Source organism: Musca autumnalis, unplaced genomic scaffold, assembly GCF_047663935.1.
Source record: "Musca autumnalis isolate F117 unplaced genomic scaffold, ASM4766393v1 scaffold_3, whole genome shotgun sequence".
Classification (NCBI taxonomy): Eukaryota; Metazoa; Arthropoda; class Insecta; order Diptera; family Muscidae; genus Musca; species Musca autumnalis.
Genome location: NW_027411866.1, coordinates 6,253,896 through 6,267,484, shown reverse-complemented (window position 1 = coordinate 6,267,484; position 13,589 = coordinate 6,253,896). Strand labels below are relative to the sequence as shown.

General features: G+C 35.7%; 3 protein-coding genes across 5 annotated transcripts; 2 read left to right on the top strand and 1 right to left on the bottom strand.

Annotated features, from left to right (window-relative positions):
• The first annotated feature begins 2,786 nt into the window (after window positions 1-2,786).
• Window positions 2,787-5,287, top strand: LOC141397141 (carnosine N-methyltransferase unmet). Of its 2 annotated transcripts, XM_073973077.1 has the most exons (6): window positions 2,787-3,063; window positions 3,218-3,537; window positions 3,596-3,836; window positions 4,061-4,215; window positions 4,279-4,582; window positions 4,647-5,287. In XM_073973077.1, exons 2-6 carry the CDS (start codon window positions 3,398-3,400, stop codon window positions 5,043-5,045), a joined length of 1,239 nt encoding a protein of 412 aa, XP_073829178.1. In that variant the 5' UTR covers window positions 2,787-3,063; window positions 3,218-3,397; the 3' UTR covers window positions 5,046-5,287. The 2 variants fall into 2 exon arrangements, with proteins under 2 accessions (XP_073829178.1, XP_073829179.1); XM_073973078.1 differs by lacking the exon at window positions 2,787-3,063 and having other exon boundaries at window positions 3,253-3,537; window positions 4,097-4,215.
• On the bottom strand, window positions 5,140-13,562 carry LOC141397142 (protein KTI12 homolog). 2 transcript variants are annotated; one of them, XM_073973080.1, is made up of 4 exons: window positions 13,460-13,562; window positions 6,058-6,287; window positions 5,650-5,999; window positions 5,140-5,595 (listed from the first exon to the last, which is right to left on the bottom strand). In XM_073973080.1, the coding sequence occupies exons 2-4, from the start codon at window positions 6,143-6,145 to the stop codon at window positions 5,308-5,310; spliced, it is 726 nt and encodes a 241-aa protein (XP_073829181.1). In that variant the 5' UTR covers window positions 6,146-6,287; window positions 13,460-13,562; the 3' UTR covers window positions 5,140-5,307. The 2 variants fall into 2 exon arrangements, with proteins under 2 accessions (XP_073829181.1, XP_073829180.1); XM_073973079.1 differs by lacking the exon at window positions 13,460-13,562 and having other exon boundaries at window positions 6,058-6,347.
• On the top strand, window positions 6,719-8,542 carry LOC141397140 (protein SMG9). The gene is made up of 2 exons (XM_073973076.1): window positions 6,719-6,857; window positions 7,210-8,542. The coding sequence occupies exons 1-2, from the start codon at window positions 6,819-6,821 to the stop codon at window positions 8,521-8,523; spliced, it is 1,353 nt and encodes a 450-aa protein (XP_073829177.1). The 5' UTR covers window positions 6,719-6,818; the 3' UTR covers window positions 8,524-8,542.
• Window positions 13,563-13,589: the final 27 nt, after the last annotated feature.

Below are 13,589 nucleotides of genomic sequence, written 5' to 3'. Positions count from 1 at the left end.
GCTTTATGTCAATTTAATTTTTTTCATTCGAGTATGCCTGAAACTTCAAAACAATATAACCAAACTGTGTATGTGTGTGTGGTGTTTGAATAATATGCCAAACAATTTTAAAAACAATCGAATTCAATGATTTTTAAAATTGTTTTTAGACCATTTGTATGGAAGAAATTGGTGAGATTTGCATTGAAACAATCAGTTTATCATATTCACAACTCGATTATGTGGAGAAAACTTAACTCTTCATTCATTTTTCGCGTTTTTTATAAAATGCTCAAAAAATGGATTGTAAACAAACCCACTTGTTGCTTTTATTTTGAAGTTTTAGGAATTCAAGAAAAACAAGGGTTCTATAGATTTTTTTCATTTAAATCTATCTCTTTACTTATACCATGGATTTATGTTATACAAATATGAATAAATAAATGAAAACAATTACAAAGGAAATACTTTTCGAACATTGGTTGCGTCGTTTTTTATTGGGATAGCTAATACAATTTTGTTTTTTTTTTTCAAAATAGTCTGGCTTAATCCCATTGTTGTTGTTTTATTATTTCAAAACTACTAATTTATTAGTGGAAAAAGTTTGGCATTGTTCGCCAAGGGGTAAGGCAGGGAAGACTAGTTTCGATCCACGCCACTGGATCTCATCAGTTCCCTTGTTTCTTGTTTGTGGATATTCCTCCGCCCCCAAGGTTTTTTTTTCAATAACTTCTTCAACAAGATACTTTTTATACCCAAACATCAATCGTCAGCTAATTTATTAGTGGAAAGAAGTTATTTTTCAATAACTTCTTCAACAATAATCCAAAATCCTTGTTGAAGAAGTTATTGAAAAATAACTTCGGTGGAGAATATCCACAAACAAGAAACAAGGGAACTGATGAGATCCAGTGGCGTGGATCAAAACTAGTCTTCCCTGTCTTATCCCTTGGCGAACAATGCCAAACTTTTCCACTAATAAATTAGTTGTTTTAAAATAATTAAACAACAACAATGGGATTAAGCCAGACTATTTTGAAAAAAAAAAGAAATATTTGTCATTTCAAATTTTCATGGGACAAGAATCCAGCCCCTGATGATGTAAACATAACCAGTTAACGAAACGATCGTCGCATAGCGCAAAAAATCGCTAAATATCGTTTTTATACCCTCAGCATTTATGCTAACGAGGGTATATACACTTTCATACGGGCAAAATGTGCCTCATCGAAATAATGGTTTTAGACCCCAAGTATGTTTGGACGAAATGTGTTTCAGACAATTTGAAGTCGATTGAGCAATGTTCGTCCGTCTGTCTGTCTGGCTGGAGCGCACGATAACTCTCGAACGGATGAACCAATTCGTTTCAAATTTTGGCTTTCGTAATATTTTGCCCAAACTTAGTTTAAGTTCGAAGATGAGCTATATCGGTCCACTCTTTCCGGTACCTCCCCAACAAAAGTTCGAAAATGTTCGGAAAATTTGTGCGCACGATAACTCTTGAAGGGAGTAACCGATTTGGTCCATACTTTGCCCATTATGGAGCGTGCACCCGACTTAGATCAGGCTTTAATATGGACTCAATCGGTCCACTCCGTCGGGTACCTCCCACACAAAAATTTGGAAACGTTCAGTTTAGGACCATCTTTCGAATCGCTTTGATTTTTGCTTTAGCAACTTGTATTCACTGCCCTCCATACGACGTTATAAGTTTCATCAGGGGCAAGTCCATACTTCCTGAGAAAATAGCCTGAAAGTTGCAAAAAACCTCTATGACACCGTGTGAGGAGGTTGGAGCGCAAGATAACTCTAGAACGGATCTGCCGATTCGGTCCAACATTCAGCCTTAGTAATATTTTGTCCAAACATATTTTAAGTTCGAAGATAAGCCATATCGGTCCACTCTTCCAGGTACCTCCCCCACAAAAGTTCAAAAATGTTCGGAAAAATTGTTCGTACGATAACTCTTGAAGGGAGTGGCCGAATTGGTCTATATTTTACACATCCTAATATACCTACCAGGTATAGATCAGGTTCATATATGGACTATATTTGTCCACTCCATCCGGTACCTCCCACACAAAATTTCAGGTAAGTTCACTTTAAGACCAGAGGCTCAATTCTGTTTCTATGAAAATGTGAAATGAAAAATTTTATAAAGGAAATAAATGTCAAATGAAAAAAATTATAAAGAAAATATTTTTCATTTCAAATTTTCATAGAACAAGAATCCAGCCCCTGATGTAGAATCACTTTGATTTTTGTTGAAGCAACTTGCATTCGCTGCCTCAATTACGATGGTACAATTTTTTTCAGGGGCATGTACATACGTTTTTTTGGAAAAAAATGTTTCAATATACACAGGCTGAGGGTATAGTTCTGTCGGCATAGCCGACTGATGCTTTTTTACTTGTTTTTAACAGAATCTCCTATAATGGACTTAGCCCTAAAAAGTCAAAGCTTTATGGTACGGTTACATTAGAGTTAAGTGTAACCGGGGTATTAAATTAATAAATTTTTTTGTTGAAGAAGTTGTTGAAAAATAACTTCGGTGGAGAATATCCACAAAAATCCACTCTGCCTTACCTCTTGGCGAACAATTCCTATCAGTTTGCCCGATAGCATTTGTGATAGTATTGGCCTGTTCCCGTACTTTATAAAGTGGTAAAAGTCGTAAAAGTTGTAAAAGTCGTAATCGATTTTCATATAAATATTGTGTACGGGAACGCAAAATGTGTAAAAGTAGTAAAAATTGTAAAAACTTTTTAGTTCTGGAACAGAGCTTATGTGTAAATTTTCGAATATTTGAGAATGTATGTGTGAGTTTTTGAAGAATAATAAAAATCAAAACAGTTTTTATTTCAAAATTAGCCCCCATCAGTCTGGGTGAATTGTGTTTATTTTCAAATTGTCAATATACAATTTTTTAAAAGCAAATAATAGTGTTTGTGAAGGAACAAAGAAGAATTTAAAACTAATTCATTTTTGGAGGAAAATTTCGAGAATTGACTGAAGGCTCGGCTACAAACTTGTCATGCACACACATACAAAAAGGGTTCATCGGCCCGACAGCATGACTGATAGGTGAGTGCCCAGCTTAAGTTGTTTTAAAATATTATAACAACCACAATGGGATTGAGCCAGACTATTTTGGGAAAAAATAATATAATTTATTTATTTTTTCAATTTTTGGGAATCGACTACCTTTTTCAATGTACCTTGATGATTTATGTTGCAGCCATTTGCGTATTCATCTACCTTCATTATTGTGCCATGCCAGCTGTCATTTTTGGTAAACAATTCACACAACCATCCAACGCAATCTAACGGGAAAATATTAAAAACAATTCCAACAATTCCATATTGCACATCATTTTTAAACGTGCTCGCGGATATTGCAACTAGTGGCCACAACAACATGAATAGGAAACACTCATCATCATCTTTGATTTCCCTTAGCAATATGTCCGCGGAATGTCCATCATTATTAACACCTGAAGAGGAAGAGGAGGAAAAGCAACATTTACAGAAGATAATATCAGCATTAAAGTTCTATCGGTAGGTTAATGAAGTCTTCCAGTTCAGAGACCGAATTTGATAATTATTATGATTGCAGCAAATATTCCCTGGCAAAGGTCAATAAAACGGAGAGTTATCTCAACTCTCTTCCAAAAAGACATCAAAAAATGCTGGAAAAATATAGACACCATTTAAGTATTGTAAGAGATTGTATTGACAAGAATCAAGTAGTCATTAAGAAAATGTTAGTGGATAATCCTTTGTGTGATAGCTCAACCGTGAGCCAGCGAGATTTGGATGGACATGTGGCAAAAATACGCCATCAAGAAATGGAACATGTAAGTTTTGTTCTGACTTTTGAGTTCTAGGTACTGATGTCCTTTGATGTAGTAGTTCACTGTGTGTTTGTGTGAATTTGTTGATGATGTTGTTGGCTGTGGAGTAGATAATTAAAATTGATCTGTTGTAATATTTTTGTTCCATTCCTCCTTCTCCTGTGAGGAAACAAAATGTGTTTCCTTCCTTACTCTTCTACACTTAAAACAAAACTACTTTGATTCAGTCTGAAGAGCATGTTGAACCTTTTCACATTTTAAAGGCCCAATCGACATTAAAAGCTATTGCAAGGGACTGGAGTCCTGAATGTGTCGAAGAGCGCAATCAATCCTATAAACCAATAATTGAAGCCATCGAACAATACTTCAATCCCAAAGAATAGTAAGTATGAGGACAAAAATATCACTCAAAGTGTAACTAATGTATGTTTTTCTTTTTGAACAGTAACGAGAATGAGGTCAAAATTCTCGTTCCTGGCTGTGGATTGGGGAGATTAACATATGAACTTGCCTGTAGAGGCTATGAATGTGAGGGCAACGAATTCTCATACTTTATGCTAATTGCCTCGAATTTTGTTTTGAATTTTTGCACCGATGAGAATATGTACTCACTGTATCCTTGGGTCCATCACACTGTAAATAATTTGCGTAGAGCCGATCAAGTAGCTGCTGTACGCTTTCCCGATGTTAGTCCAGCTAAAAATAAGCCAACTGGTAAACTCTCAGTTGTGGCAGGAGACTTCTTAGAGGTAAGTTATACTTATTGAGGTTATGTTATGCCAAGCGTTGTAATTTGTTTCCACTTTTTTAAAGGTTTACACCACCCCAGATGTCTACGATTGTGTGGCCACGTGTTTCTTCATTGACTGTGCAAATAATGTGATAGATTTCATAGAAACTATTTATCGTATTTTAGTTCCTGGAGGAATTTGGGTAAATTTGGGCCCATTACTATATCATTTCAGTGATATCCACAATGAGGATAGCATTGAACCTACATTTGAGGACATAATGCATGTCATTGACAATGTAGGCTTTGAAGTATTAACCTCAAAGACTGGTGTACGTACAAAATATGCTCAAAATCCAAATTCAATGTTGAAAAGCGAATATGAAAGCCTGTTTTGGATTTGTCGCAAGCCTCTCAACAGTACTGGTGATGGCGCTGAAGATATGACAGAAAATCAAAGCGATAATGATGGTATGGCTTAAAGGCCATGAACTGAATGACAGAGTGAATTATCTTTTTGTGATAATTGCACTGATTATGTTTAGAAAAATAATTGACCTGGACACGAATCACGAATTTTTGTGAATTTACAAAAATATTTTTAAATGAATTATTTTTTTCTTTATTTTCATTAAAATACAAAATATTTTTTGTAAAACAAATCTATAAAGGCTTCCAAAAGATGGAGTTAAAAATACATATAAATCGTAAAACGACCATGCAATTTTTTGAGTTGTCTTTTTATTAAGAGCCACTCCCACAATTAGAGTTCAAAAATTGCACAAATAATTGAGGAACTTTGTCTAGAGTACTGGTGGTGGCATGATGCATTTTACTATAGTTTAAAAATTGTCTTCTTAAACGGTTAAGTTGAATGGCCGTCATGTTACTAGGTATTTCAACTTTTATTTGGCTATTTTTGATGGGAACTGCTCCAAGCACACCAATTTTTCTTGCTGCCAAAACATCAGCTACTATTTCTTGGGTTAGTCTATCCAACTCAAAGACATAATTGGTGGAACTTAATGGAGGCTGTAAAAAGGAAACTCTAGAATGAATTTAATATAGGTAATAAATGTTGATTACATTTTGTGTTGACTGATTTGGTGGCAATGGCTTGGATTCGAATAAAGCACTGTAAATATTTTCAAACTCCAATTCATCGTCTGGAAATGACACAAAAAGAGGACTATCCCAACGACAATTGCCATGAGGCTCTTCAAATCTCATACATAAACCCTCGAAAATCTCTTTACTATAGGCAATATTTGAATTATCCAGCAATGATTCATCTTCCACTGTGCTAAGATCATCTGGCTCCACACCACAACGGTTACAATTGAATTCCCATGCTCGATCATTTTGTATGCCACAAAACAAAGTACACTGTGTGCTTCTGGCTGCTTTAGTGGCACAGAATAACTCGTAACGATAGCCTTTAAAACGTAAGCAATATTACTCAAGACGAAGAGACAAGTGTTAATTATTACAAACCTTTAATATAGTTCCCAGCATCTAATATCACCACACTTTCCTTGTCCAGCATACGGAGAGCCTCCGATTTCAAGTCACTTCTGACCATCTTTTCCTTCTGCGAGTCTCCAAAGTAAACATTTTTGTGGAAACCTGCTTTGGGAATCGCCTTATTTTCACATATATGATGGACACGTTTTCCTCTGCCCTCGAAGTACTTCTTCAATTCCAGCGCGCGTTTTGTCTTGCCACTGGCAGGGAACCCGGAAATTACAATCAATGGCATATTATCTTATTTATATTATTTAAGATTTTATTTATTAACTATTGTGTGTCCTTATTTCCTAGACACCACCACAACACCTCTTCAAAAAAATGGTCTTCGCAAAAATGTATTTTGACAGCTAGTCCATGATTATCAATTTTCTCATGCCTCATTCGTAATACGAGTACGTTTGTTTTTGTTTTGGCTACCCATTTTCATCAGTTATTCTCTTTTATCTTATTCGTATATTCATTGAACTCTTATTCACCAAAGAAACCGTAGAAGAGACATACTGAATTATAAATTCTGAATTATAATTTGCTCTGTTCCTTTACGTGTCTGAGGTTACCATTTCTTACCATTTTTAACCTGTAAAGTGTTCCCTTACTTTTAATAACATACAATTTATATGAGAGCAGTTTACCACTTTTACCATTTTCTGCCACTGTTACCATCTTTAAAAGTAAAGGAACAGACCAATTAATTTCGAAGCCTATTGAAAAGCAATTTAATTAAAATGTCGGACAACAGAAGGCGACGTTACAGAAAACCCAAGGCAAGTATTGGCTTTTATTTCCTTTAGGTGCACTTCATTATGGTGTATAAGTTTTGTCCAGGAAGTGTTTTGATCCCATCCCCTCCCCGGCTGAAGATCGACAACTTAGAAAAATTTAGATTAAAAACCAGCTCCAAATTTTGACACGATATGAGTTCAGTATATACGTCTAACTTATGCCTATATCTCGGGTAGTATACATTTCCGGGACAAAAGTTATACACCGTAAACTACTACCTGTAAATGCCGAATTTTTGCGCCAGGTGACCTAAAGGAGATATAAGCCGCAAGTCTTTTGTATCTTTTGTACCTTTTCATTAGATGCCATTCTTTCATTTCTTTTGTTTCACAGGAAGAGAAACGTATAGAGGTACAACCAAAAATCTTGCTGAAATCTAAAACAGAGCAGAAGAATGACACTGCGGACAGCGCTTCTACTAGCTCCTATGGAAAAGTTTCGGAGCAATCAACATCCACCGCCCAAATACCACATAAAACAATAATATTTCAGAAATCCTCAGCACAAAGTCCCAACATAAGCCCTAATATAACAGCACAACAGCAACCGATTTCCACAACGGAAACCCAAAACATTGTTGAGCCTGTGTATCAAATGAGTCGACCGGCCACAGTGATATCCTCGACGGGCACAATAAATGTGGGCACGAAAAAATTACTAATGAAAACCAATACTGATTTTTTGGTGGTTGGCGTTGTGGGTACTCAAGGAGTTGGCAAATCATCAATATTAAATCTTTTGGCTAATGAGCAACAGGATTTCGATTATTATCGCAAGGTGTTTGTTGAAGAAGATTGCATTTTTCCCACCAAACTGAAGGCAAATAAGTGTTCGGCTCGTTCACGCACAGAATCCACACATTTATTCATCACATCAGACCGTATGATCCTCTTGGATACTCCACCCGTAATGTCAAATGCCTATAAGAAAGATTTAATCAACAATGAATTGGAGGACTTGGATAGCATAATAACGCTTATGTCTGTTTGCCACCTGTTAATCGTTGTACAAGACGACTACTTCAATTTGAGTTTTTTAAATTTGCTACGATTAGCAGAACTAATGAAACCCTCGGCACCAGACATTAAACCCTCATTTCTACCCGAATATTTTCCCAATATTTTGTTTGTTAAAAATCGTGCTAAACGTTTAGATTTTGCCCCTGCCAGCAAAGCGTGTTTAGATCAAATGCTAAAAGCCTTTTTTAAAGATTCCAAATTGCGAATATTAAGAGGTGAAATTAGTGATGCTTATCAATTGCCCAGCGCCCAACAACAGACAACTGGACAAAAGTCCAACCGAAAGAATCGTTCAAACGAAATGGATTGGGAAGTAAACAGTTTCCTATTTCCTGAAGTATCATCGGCATCGGCTACTACGTATCATGATTCAATTAGCGATATTGTTAAGAAATTTCGTACTCAAGTATTTACAACACCAAGAAATCCCATGTATTTGGGAGAACTGAATGAAGAACTCTGGTTTGATTGGTTGACTAAAGTGTCGCAGGATAATCATAATTTCTTCTTTAGCACCTACGAAGATATTCAGCGTAAATATTTAGATGCTGGAGCAAGTGAAAAACTTAATAGCGGAAGTGGTGCTGGCACAAGTAGTTTTAAGGATGTTGATAATTGGAGAGAATAATATTAACATTAGAAAAACATTTTGGAAAGCAAATTTATTTAAAAAAGTGTATCATAGGTGAGTGCGGTGTTTAAAAACTGGAAACATAAATAAAATGAGTATTAGTCTCGTGTGGCTTCGTTTTGGGGGCAACTTTCGGATTGCTATGAAATTTTTGAAGGGATAGGACTTGTTTTCCTGTTTATATTAGGTCATAAAGTCCGTTCTTGGTCGTCCGTACTCTTTGATATAAAGAAGGAGAGAGTTAGCCCTTTGTTTGTGTAGGATGCGTGGTAGGAACAAGGTGTCGTGCACTTGGTAACCAGGATAAGGAACTGAAACTGTATCAAGATTTGTGAAAAATTGCTCTTACAAAGGTTTTATGTCGCCTCATAGAAAACCAGAAGGTATTTTCATAGAAGACCGCAACGTTGTATCTAGAAGACCAGAGAAGATTTCCATAGAAGACCATTGGTTTTTCAATAGAAATCCTAAATGATAGTTAAAACACCATTTGTTCTTCTCATTCACAGATGTTCGCACATAAACGAGATACCACCAGAAGATTTGCCAATAGAAGACTAGCTGTTCTTTCATTGAAAGATCATATGGTTGATCTTATAGAAAAACGGCGAACCGGCCGACATAAGATCAGCTGATATTTCCGCAGAAAGCCAATCGGTATTATCATAACAGTCAGTGTGAATGCAAAGGACCAGTTGGTCTTCTCAAGCAAAACTATGCCAATAAACATCCACTACGCCGACTACTAATTGAATTCAACAAACTATACCATCTGTCTGAAACCGTGATATGTTGAATAGGAAAGTAATAAGTAAATAAAAAATGTTACTACCAAGAAGACAAAAATATCACATAGTTTTTTCTATCAACCTCATCTGACCCCAAAAGACCACGTAGTCTAGTCTTTTCTATCAACCTCAACTGAACTCAGATGAGAACCTTCTATATAGAGAAGACCTCAGTTAAGGTGCTTCTATATAGAGAAATGAGGAAGACCTCAGTTGAGGCCCTTCTATATAGAGAATAAACACGTGCAATGGTATAACTGTTTATATCAACAAAACAGATATATCATATACATAACAGATATAATATGATATAAATGTGGGAATGAGTGTAACAGTTATGATATTGTTTGGGTTGTGTATACTCACAATAACATAACTGTTGGAAACAGTTCTGTGTTGTATATGAACGAGTGAGAACTTTATTTGTTTTTTCGTTCTCAAGTATCTGTTGTACAACAGATATTTTTCAAATACTACAGATACCAACAGATACTATAGGTGTAACAGGCTTGTGTGAATAACTTCTAAGCAAAATTTCATAAAAAATAAAATTTTTGAACATTTTTATTATTTAGGGGATAAATAAATATTAAAGACATGAACTGTTATAACTGAACGCATAAATTCGAATGTGTTTCTGCGTTCAGTGAGTGGAATGTACGAGGGCTACAAGAAAAGTTTCCGACCTAATAATGAAAACGCGAATATTTATCAAAAATAGTTTTATTATATTCCAAATATTTATTGCAAATAGTTTTGATATATTGAAGCGTTTTTTGTGGTGATTTCAAAACTAGGTTTAAATTTAAAATACCTTCAAACCAATTTATTTCCCGAAGGCAAGTGTTAGCTTGTTACATTTTTAAATTGTTGTGGTACTGATTAAAAATAGAGGGAGATAGCGAGAGTAACATATTTGCTTTCCTATAGTTAGTTTAAACAAATACTTACATATTATATGTTCCTACAACATCCCGGAAGGGAGAAGGCATACTTCTTCCATATCAATAAGTGCACAGCGATTCATATTGGCACAATGATATGGGACTTACTTTTATCGCCGAGTCCGAACGGAGTATCTTACGACACAACTTGTAAATAAGTTTTCATGGAAGGGAAAAGGGATACTTCTTCCATATCAAGTCCGAGCCCGAACGGAGTATCTTACTACACAACTTGTAAATAAGTTTTCATAGCTAAAATACTCAGGCCACCACCGCCGAAAATGTTGTTGTTCTGGTCGAGGATTGACATTAAGAGAATAATACCTTCAAAAGCCCTTAAAACGACGCGTCACTTTGTAAGGTAGGGGTTGTTCCAAGCTGAATAGACCTAAAGTACATTTACCGAAGTATTATCCACCTATTTACTTCGGACATTAAAGTCATTTCCACAGAAGTACAGTCATGGGGCTATATCGGTATAGAAGCAGGCTGATAAAGAACATATACACTTTATATGATCTTAAATTATTATTTCGAGGAGTTACAATCAGAATGACAAACATAATATACCCTCCATAATAAATTAAACGATTTTGTTATTCCTAATGGTTTTCATAATGCAGAATTTGTTATTGGTCCATGGAATGATTCTGAAGAAATTCGAAATTCACATTTTTAATTTGGTTTGTAGTACTCGGTCCAGTAGCACCATGTCTAACCAGATTTTCTATCCTGACTTTCGGGTCAAATAAGTTATAGGTGCTTTATATGTGCACATCATTATTATGTGACTTTTAGGAACGCGATATCTTATAGAGAAGTTTACGGTCGTTGTCTTTTGCTTTAGTCACTTTTTGGTAAGGCTCACAGTTTTTGAGATATATAAAAAAACCAAAAAATATGACCTATGACCATGAGTAAGTTTCTTTGCACGCATGGAATCAACAGAGATTTTTAGGACCTCATTTGTAATGACAAATCCTACATTTCCACCAAAATTCAGCTCTGTGGAAATTTTTCTATTTCAATTCCTATTTTGTTTGGGCTACATACAATAAATACTTATTGTATCACACCAATATCCATTTATATCAGTTTGTACAAACCAGATATAAACAAATATGTTCCTTTTTTCTGTCTATACCAACTCATATCATACCTGTTTGAAAAAGTATCAGTATCAACTTGTAACTGAAACTACATTCTACATATCCATACTCACTCAATGTTGAAAAATGTCGGAACTGATATATTCAGTTGTATCCATGCAGGTGTTTAATAGAGAAGACTTCAGTTGATATCCTTCTATATAGAGAAGACGTAAGTTGAGATCCTTTTATATAGATAGGACTTTAGTTGAGGTCCTTCTATATTAAGAAGACCTCATTTGAGCCTTTTCTATATAATGAAGACCTCAGTTGAGGCCTTTGTGTATAAAGAAGACCTTGGTTATGGTCCTTCTTTATAGAGAAGACCTCAGTTGAAGTCGTTCGTTCCATATACGAAACCTCAGTTGATGTTCTCTATGTATAGAGCGCGTCGGTTTAGTGCAGTGTTGGCCAAAAACACACATTTGCAGATTATGACTTGCGCTAGTGTGAGTGGAAACGTAAACAATGCATTAACCGAACTAATGAGTTTACAGTGTACGTGTGTGTCGTATGCCCGCGGGCATAGGAAAGTTGTTGTTGGTGGCCATCACTGGTTTAGTGCCCTCATTTCATTACACATGCGTATCCTAACTGGAGCATCCAATTCCCATATTTTGTAGAGACAAACTAAACGCCATCTATGTACATAACACTCCAGAATAACATCTTAAACCATCAAAATTTAAAAACAATGGACACAATGGTCTGGCGAACATCTAGTGTGGAGTAGCTTTTACAAATATTAACCCTCTCTATAACAACAGTACCGCTGCAAGAACAACACAAGTTGCTGCGCATCCTACGAGGGTCACTAAAAAACCTGGCCTAGGCAACACGCAGTGTCACTAAGCGTCATTGGACATTTTTTGCAAGGTTTGACAGTTTTTAGCCTAAGCGTACTTATACGGCGTTTATATTATAGTTTTTTGCAGGGTTAACCTTCTTTATGAGGATTTATTTGAAGTATACACAATGGAAATGGCATTTGAAACCCAGACCCACTGGGTTAACCCGGTTATATGTAAACGACCTATTAGTTTGACATACGACCATGTGTTGAGTTGTTTACAGTGACTTGAAAAAAAACACTTTGCAAAAAAAATGAAATTTACTTGTGAACATTTTCGTCCTATATTTTTTCATAACTCCGAAGTGAATAATCACGCAACAGTGCATCGATCAAATTACATCTTAGTATGTCGATGAAGGACCATCCTATAGCATGATGAAAAACTGGTTTAATGGATTCAATCGTGGCCGACACTCGTCAAAAACGAAGTTCGTGAAGGACGTCCAAAAACGGCCGTTGTGCCAGAAAAAATTAAGCCGTGCCTGAACGGATAATGCAAGAAAGCAGTGCTATACACCGTGAGATAGATGCATCCTTGGACATTTATTCCACCAACTAACATTTGATATTGCATGAACACTTGGCGGTAAAAATAGGGGTTTTCTCGTTGAATCCCGTGTCGATCGGTGCAGGGAATTTCGAAAAAATACGATCACTGCGCTTCAAAAGACGTTTATAAGATGGATCCAGGTGACGAATCATGGAACTATGCGTATGAACCCGAAAAATAGCAGCAATCGCCAGAAGATGCTATAAAAACTTTCAAAGTCACTGTAAACAACCCAACACATGGTCGTATGTCAAACTGTCCTGAGTAAGCTTAGGCTAAAAACTGTCAAACTTTCCAAAAAATTGTCAAATAACGCCTGGAGACACTGCGTGTTGCCTAGGTCAGAAGGTTTTTTTAGCGACCCTCGTATAACCTTAAGTATAAAAGCTAGATATTTCCACATTTCCTTGCTTTAACATGTCCCATAACATATTGTGAGATTGTTAGGATGGACTCGCCACTCAAAACATTGTTTATTCGTGCATAGTAGTATTGACGATGTGAAATTCAGAATTTGTCTATCCATTTCTACTAACTTCTTTGCAATTGTAAAAATTTCGTGTCTATTCAGTGAAAACTTTGTATAGATTCGAAAATGGACATAATACATCACAATGTACGTGTGCAAATATAAAAACAAAAGTAATTACCATTAACTGAATATATGAAAAATCAAATGATATTGATATCTTAATTGAAGGTGAGGTATATTATGAGGCTTAAAAAGGTTACCGCATTTGTAACACAATTTTGTAAAGCTATTTATGAAATTCACCATTT

Excerpts from the sequence above, each read along its gene's own strand:
- LOC141397141 (XM_073973077.1), top strand. The coding sequence starts at position 3,398 with ATGAATAGGAAACACTCATCATCATCTTTGATTTCCCTTAGCAATATG. Across the intron at positions 3,837-4,060 it reads GCCATCAAGAAATGGAACAT|TCTGAAGAGCATGTTGAACC; the intron begins GTAAGTTTTGTT and ends ACTTTGATTCAG. Across the intron at positions 4,583-4,646 it reads TGGCAGGAGACTTCTTAGAG|GTTTACACCACCCCAGATGT; the intron begins GTAAGTTATACT and ends ACTTTTTTAAAG.
- LOC141397142 (XM_073973079.1), bottom strand. The coding sequence starts at position 6,322 with ATGCCATTGATTGTAATTTCCGGGTTCCCTGCCAGTGGCAAGACAAAA. Across the intron at positions 6,000-6,057 it reads TGCTGGGAACTATATTAAAG|GCTATCGTTACGAGTTATTC; the intron begins GTTTGTAATAAT and ends TACGTTTTAAAG. Across the intron at positions 5,596-5,649 it reads CAAATCAGTCAACACAAAAT|CCTCCATTAAGTTCCACCAA; the intron begins GTAATCAACATT and ends TCCTTTTTACAG.
- LOC141397140 (XM_073973076.1), top strand. The coding sequence starts at position 6,819 with ATGTCGGACAACAGAAGGCGACGTTACAGAAAACCCAAG. Across the intron at positions 6,858-7,209 it reads GACGTTACAGAAAACCCAAG|GAAGAGAAACGTATAGAGGT; the intron begins GCAAGTATTGGC and ends TTTGTTTCACAG.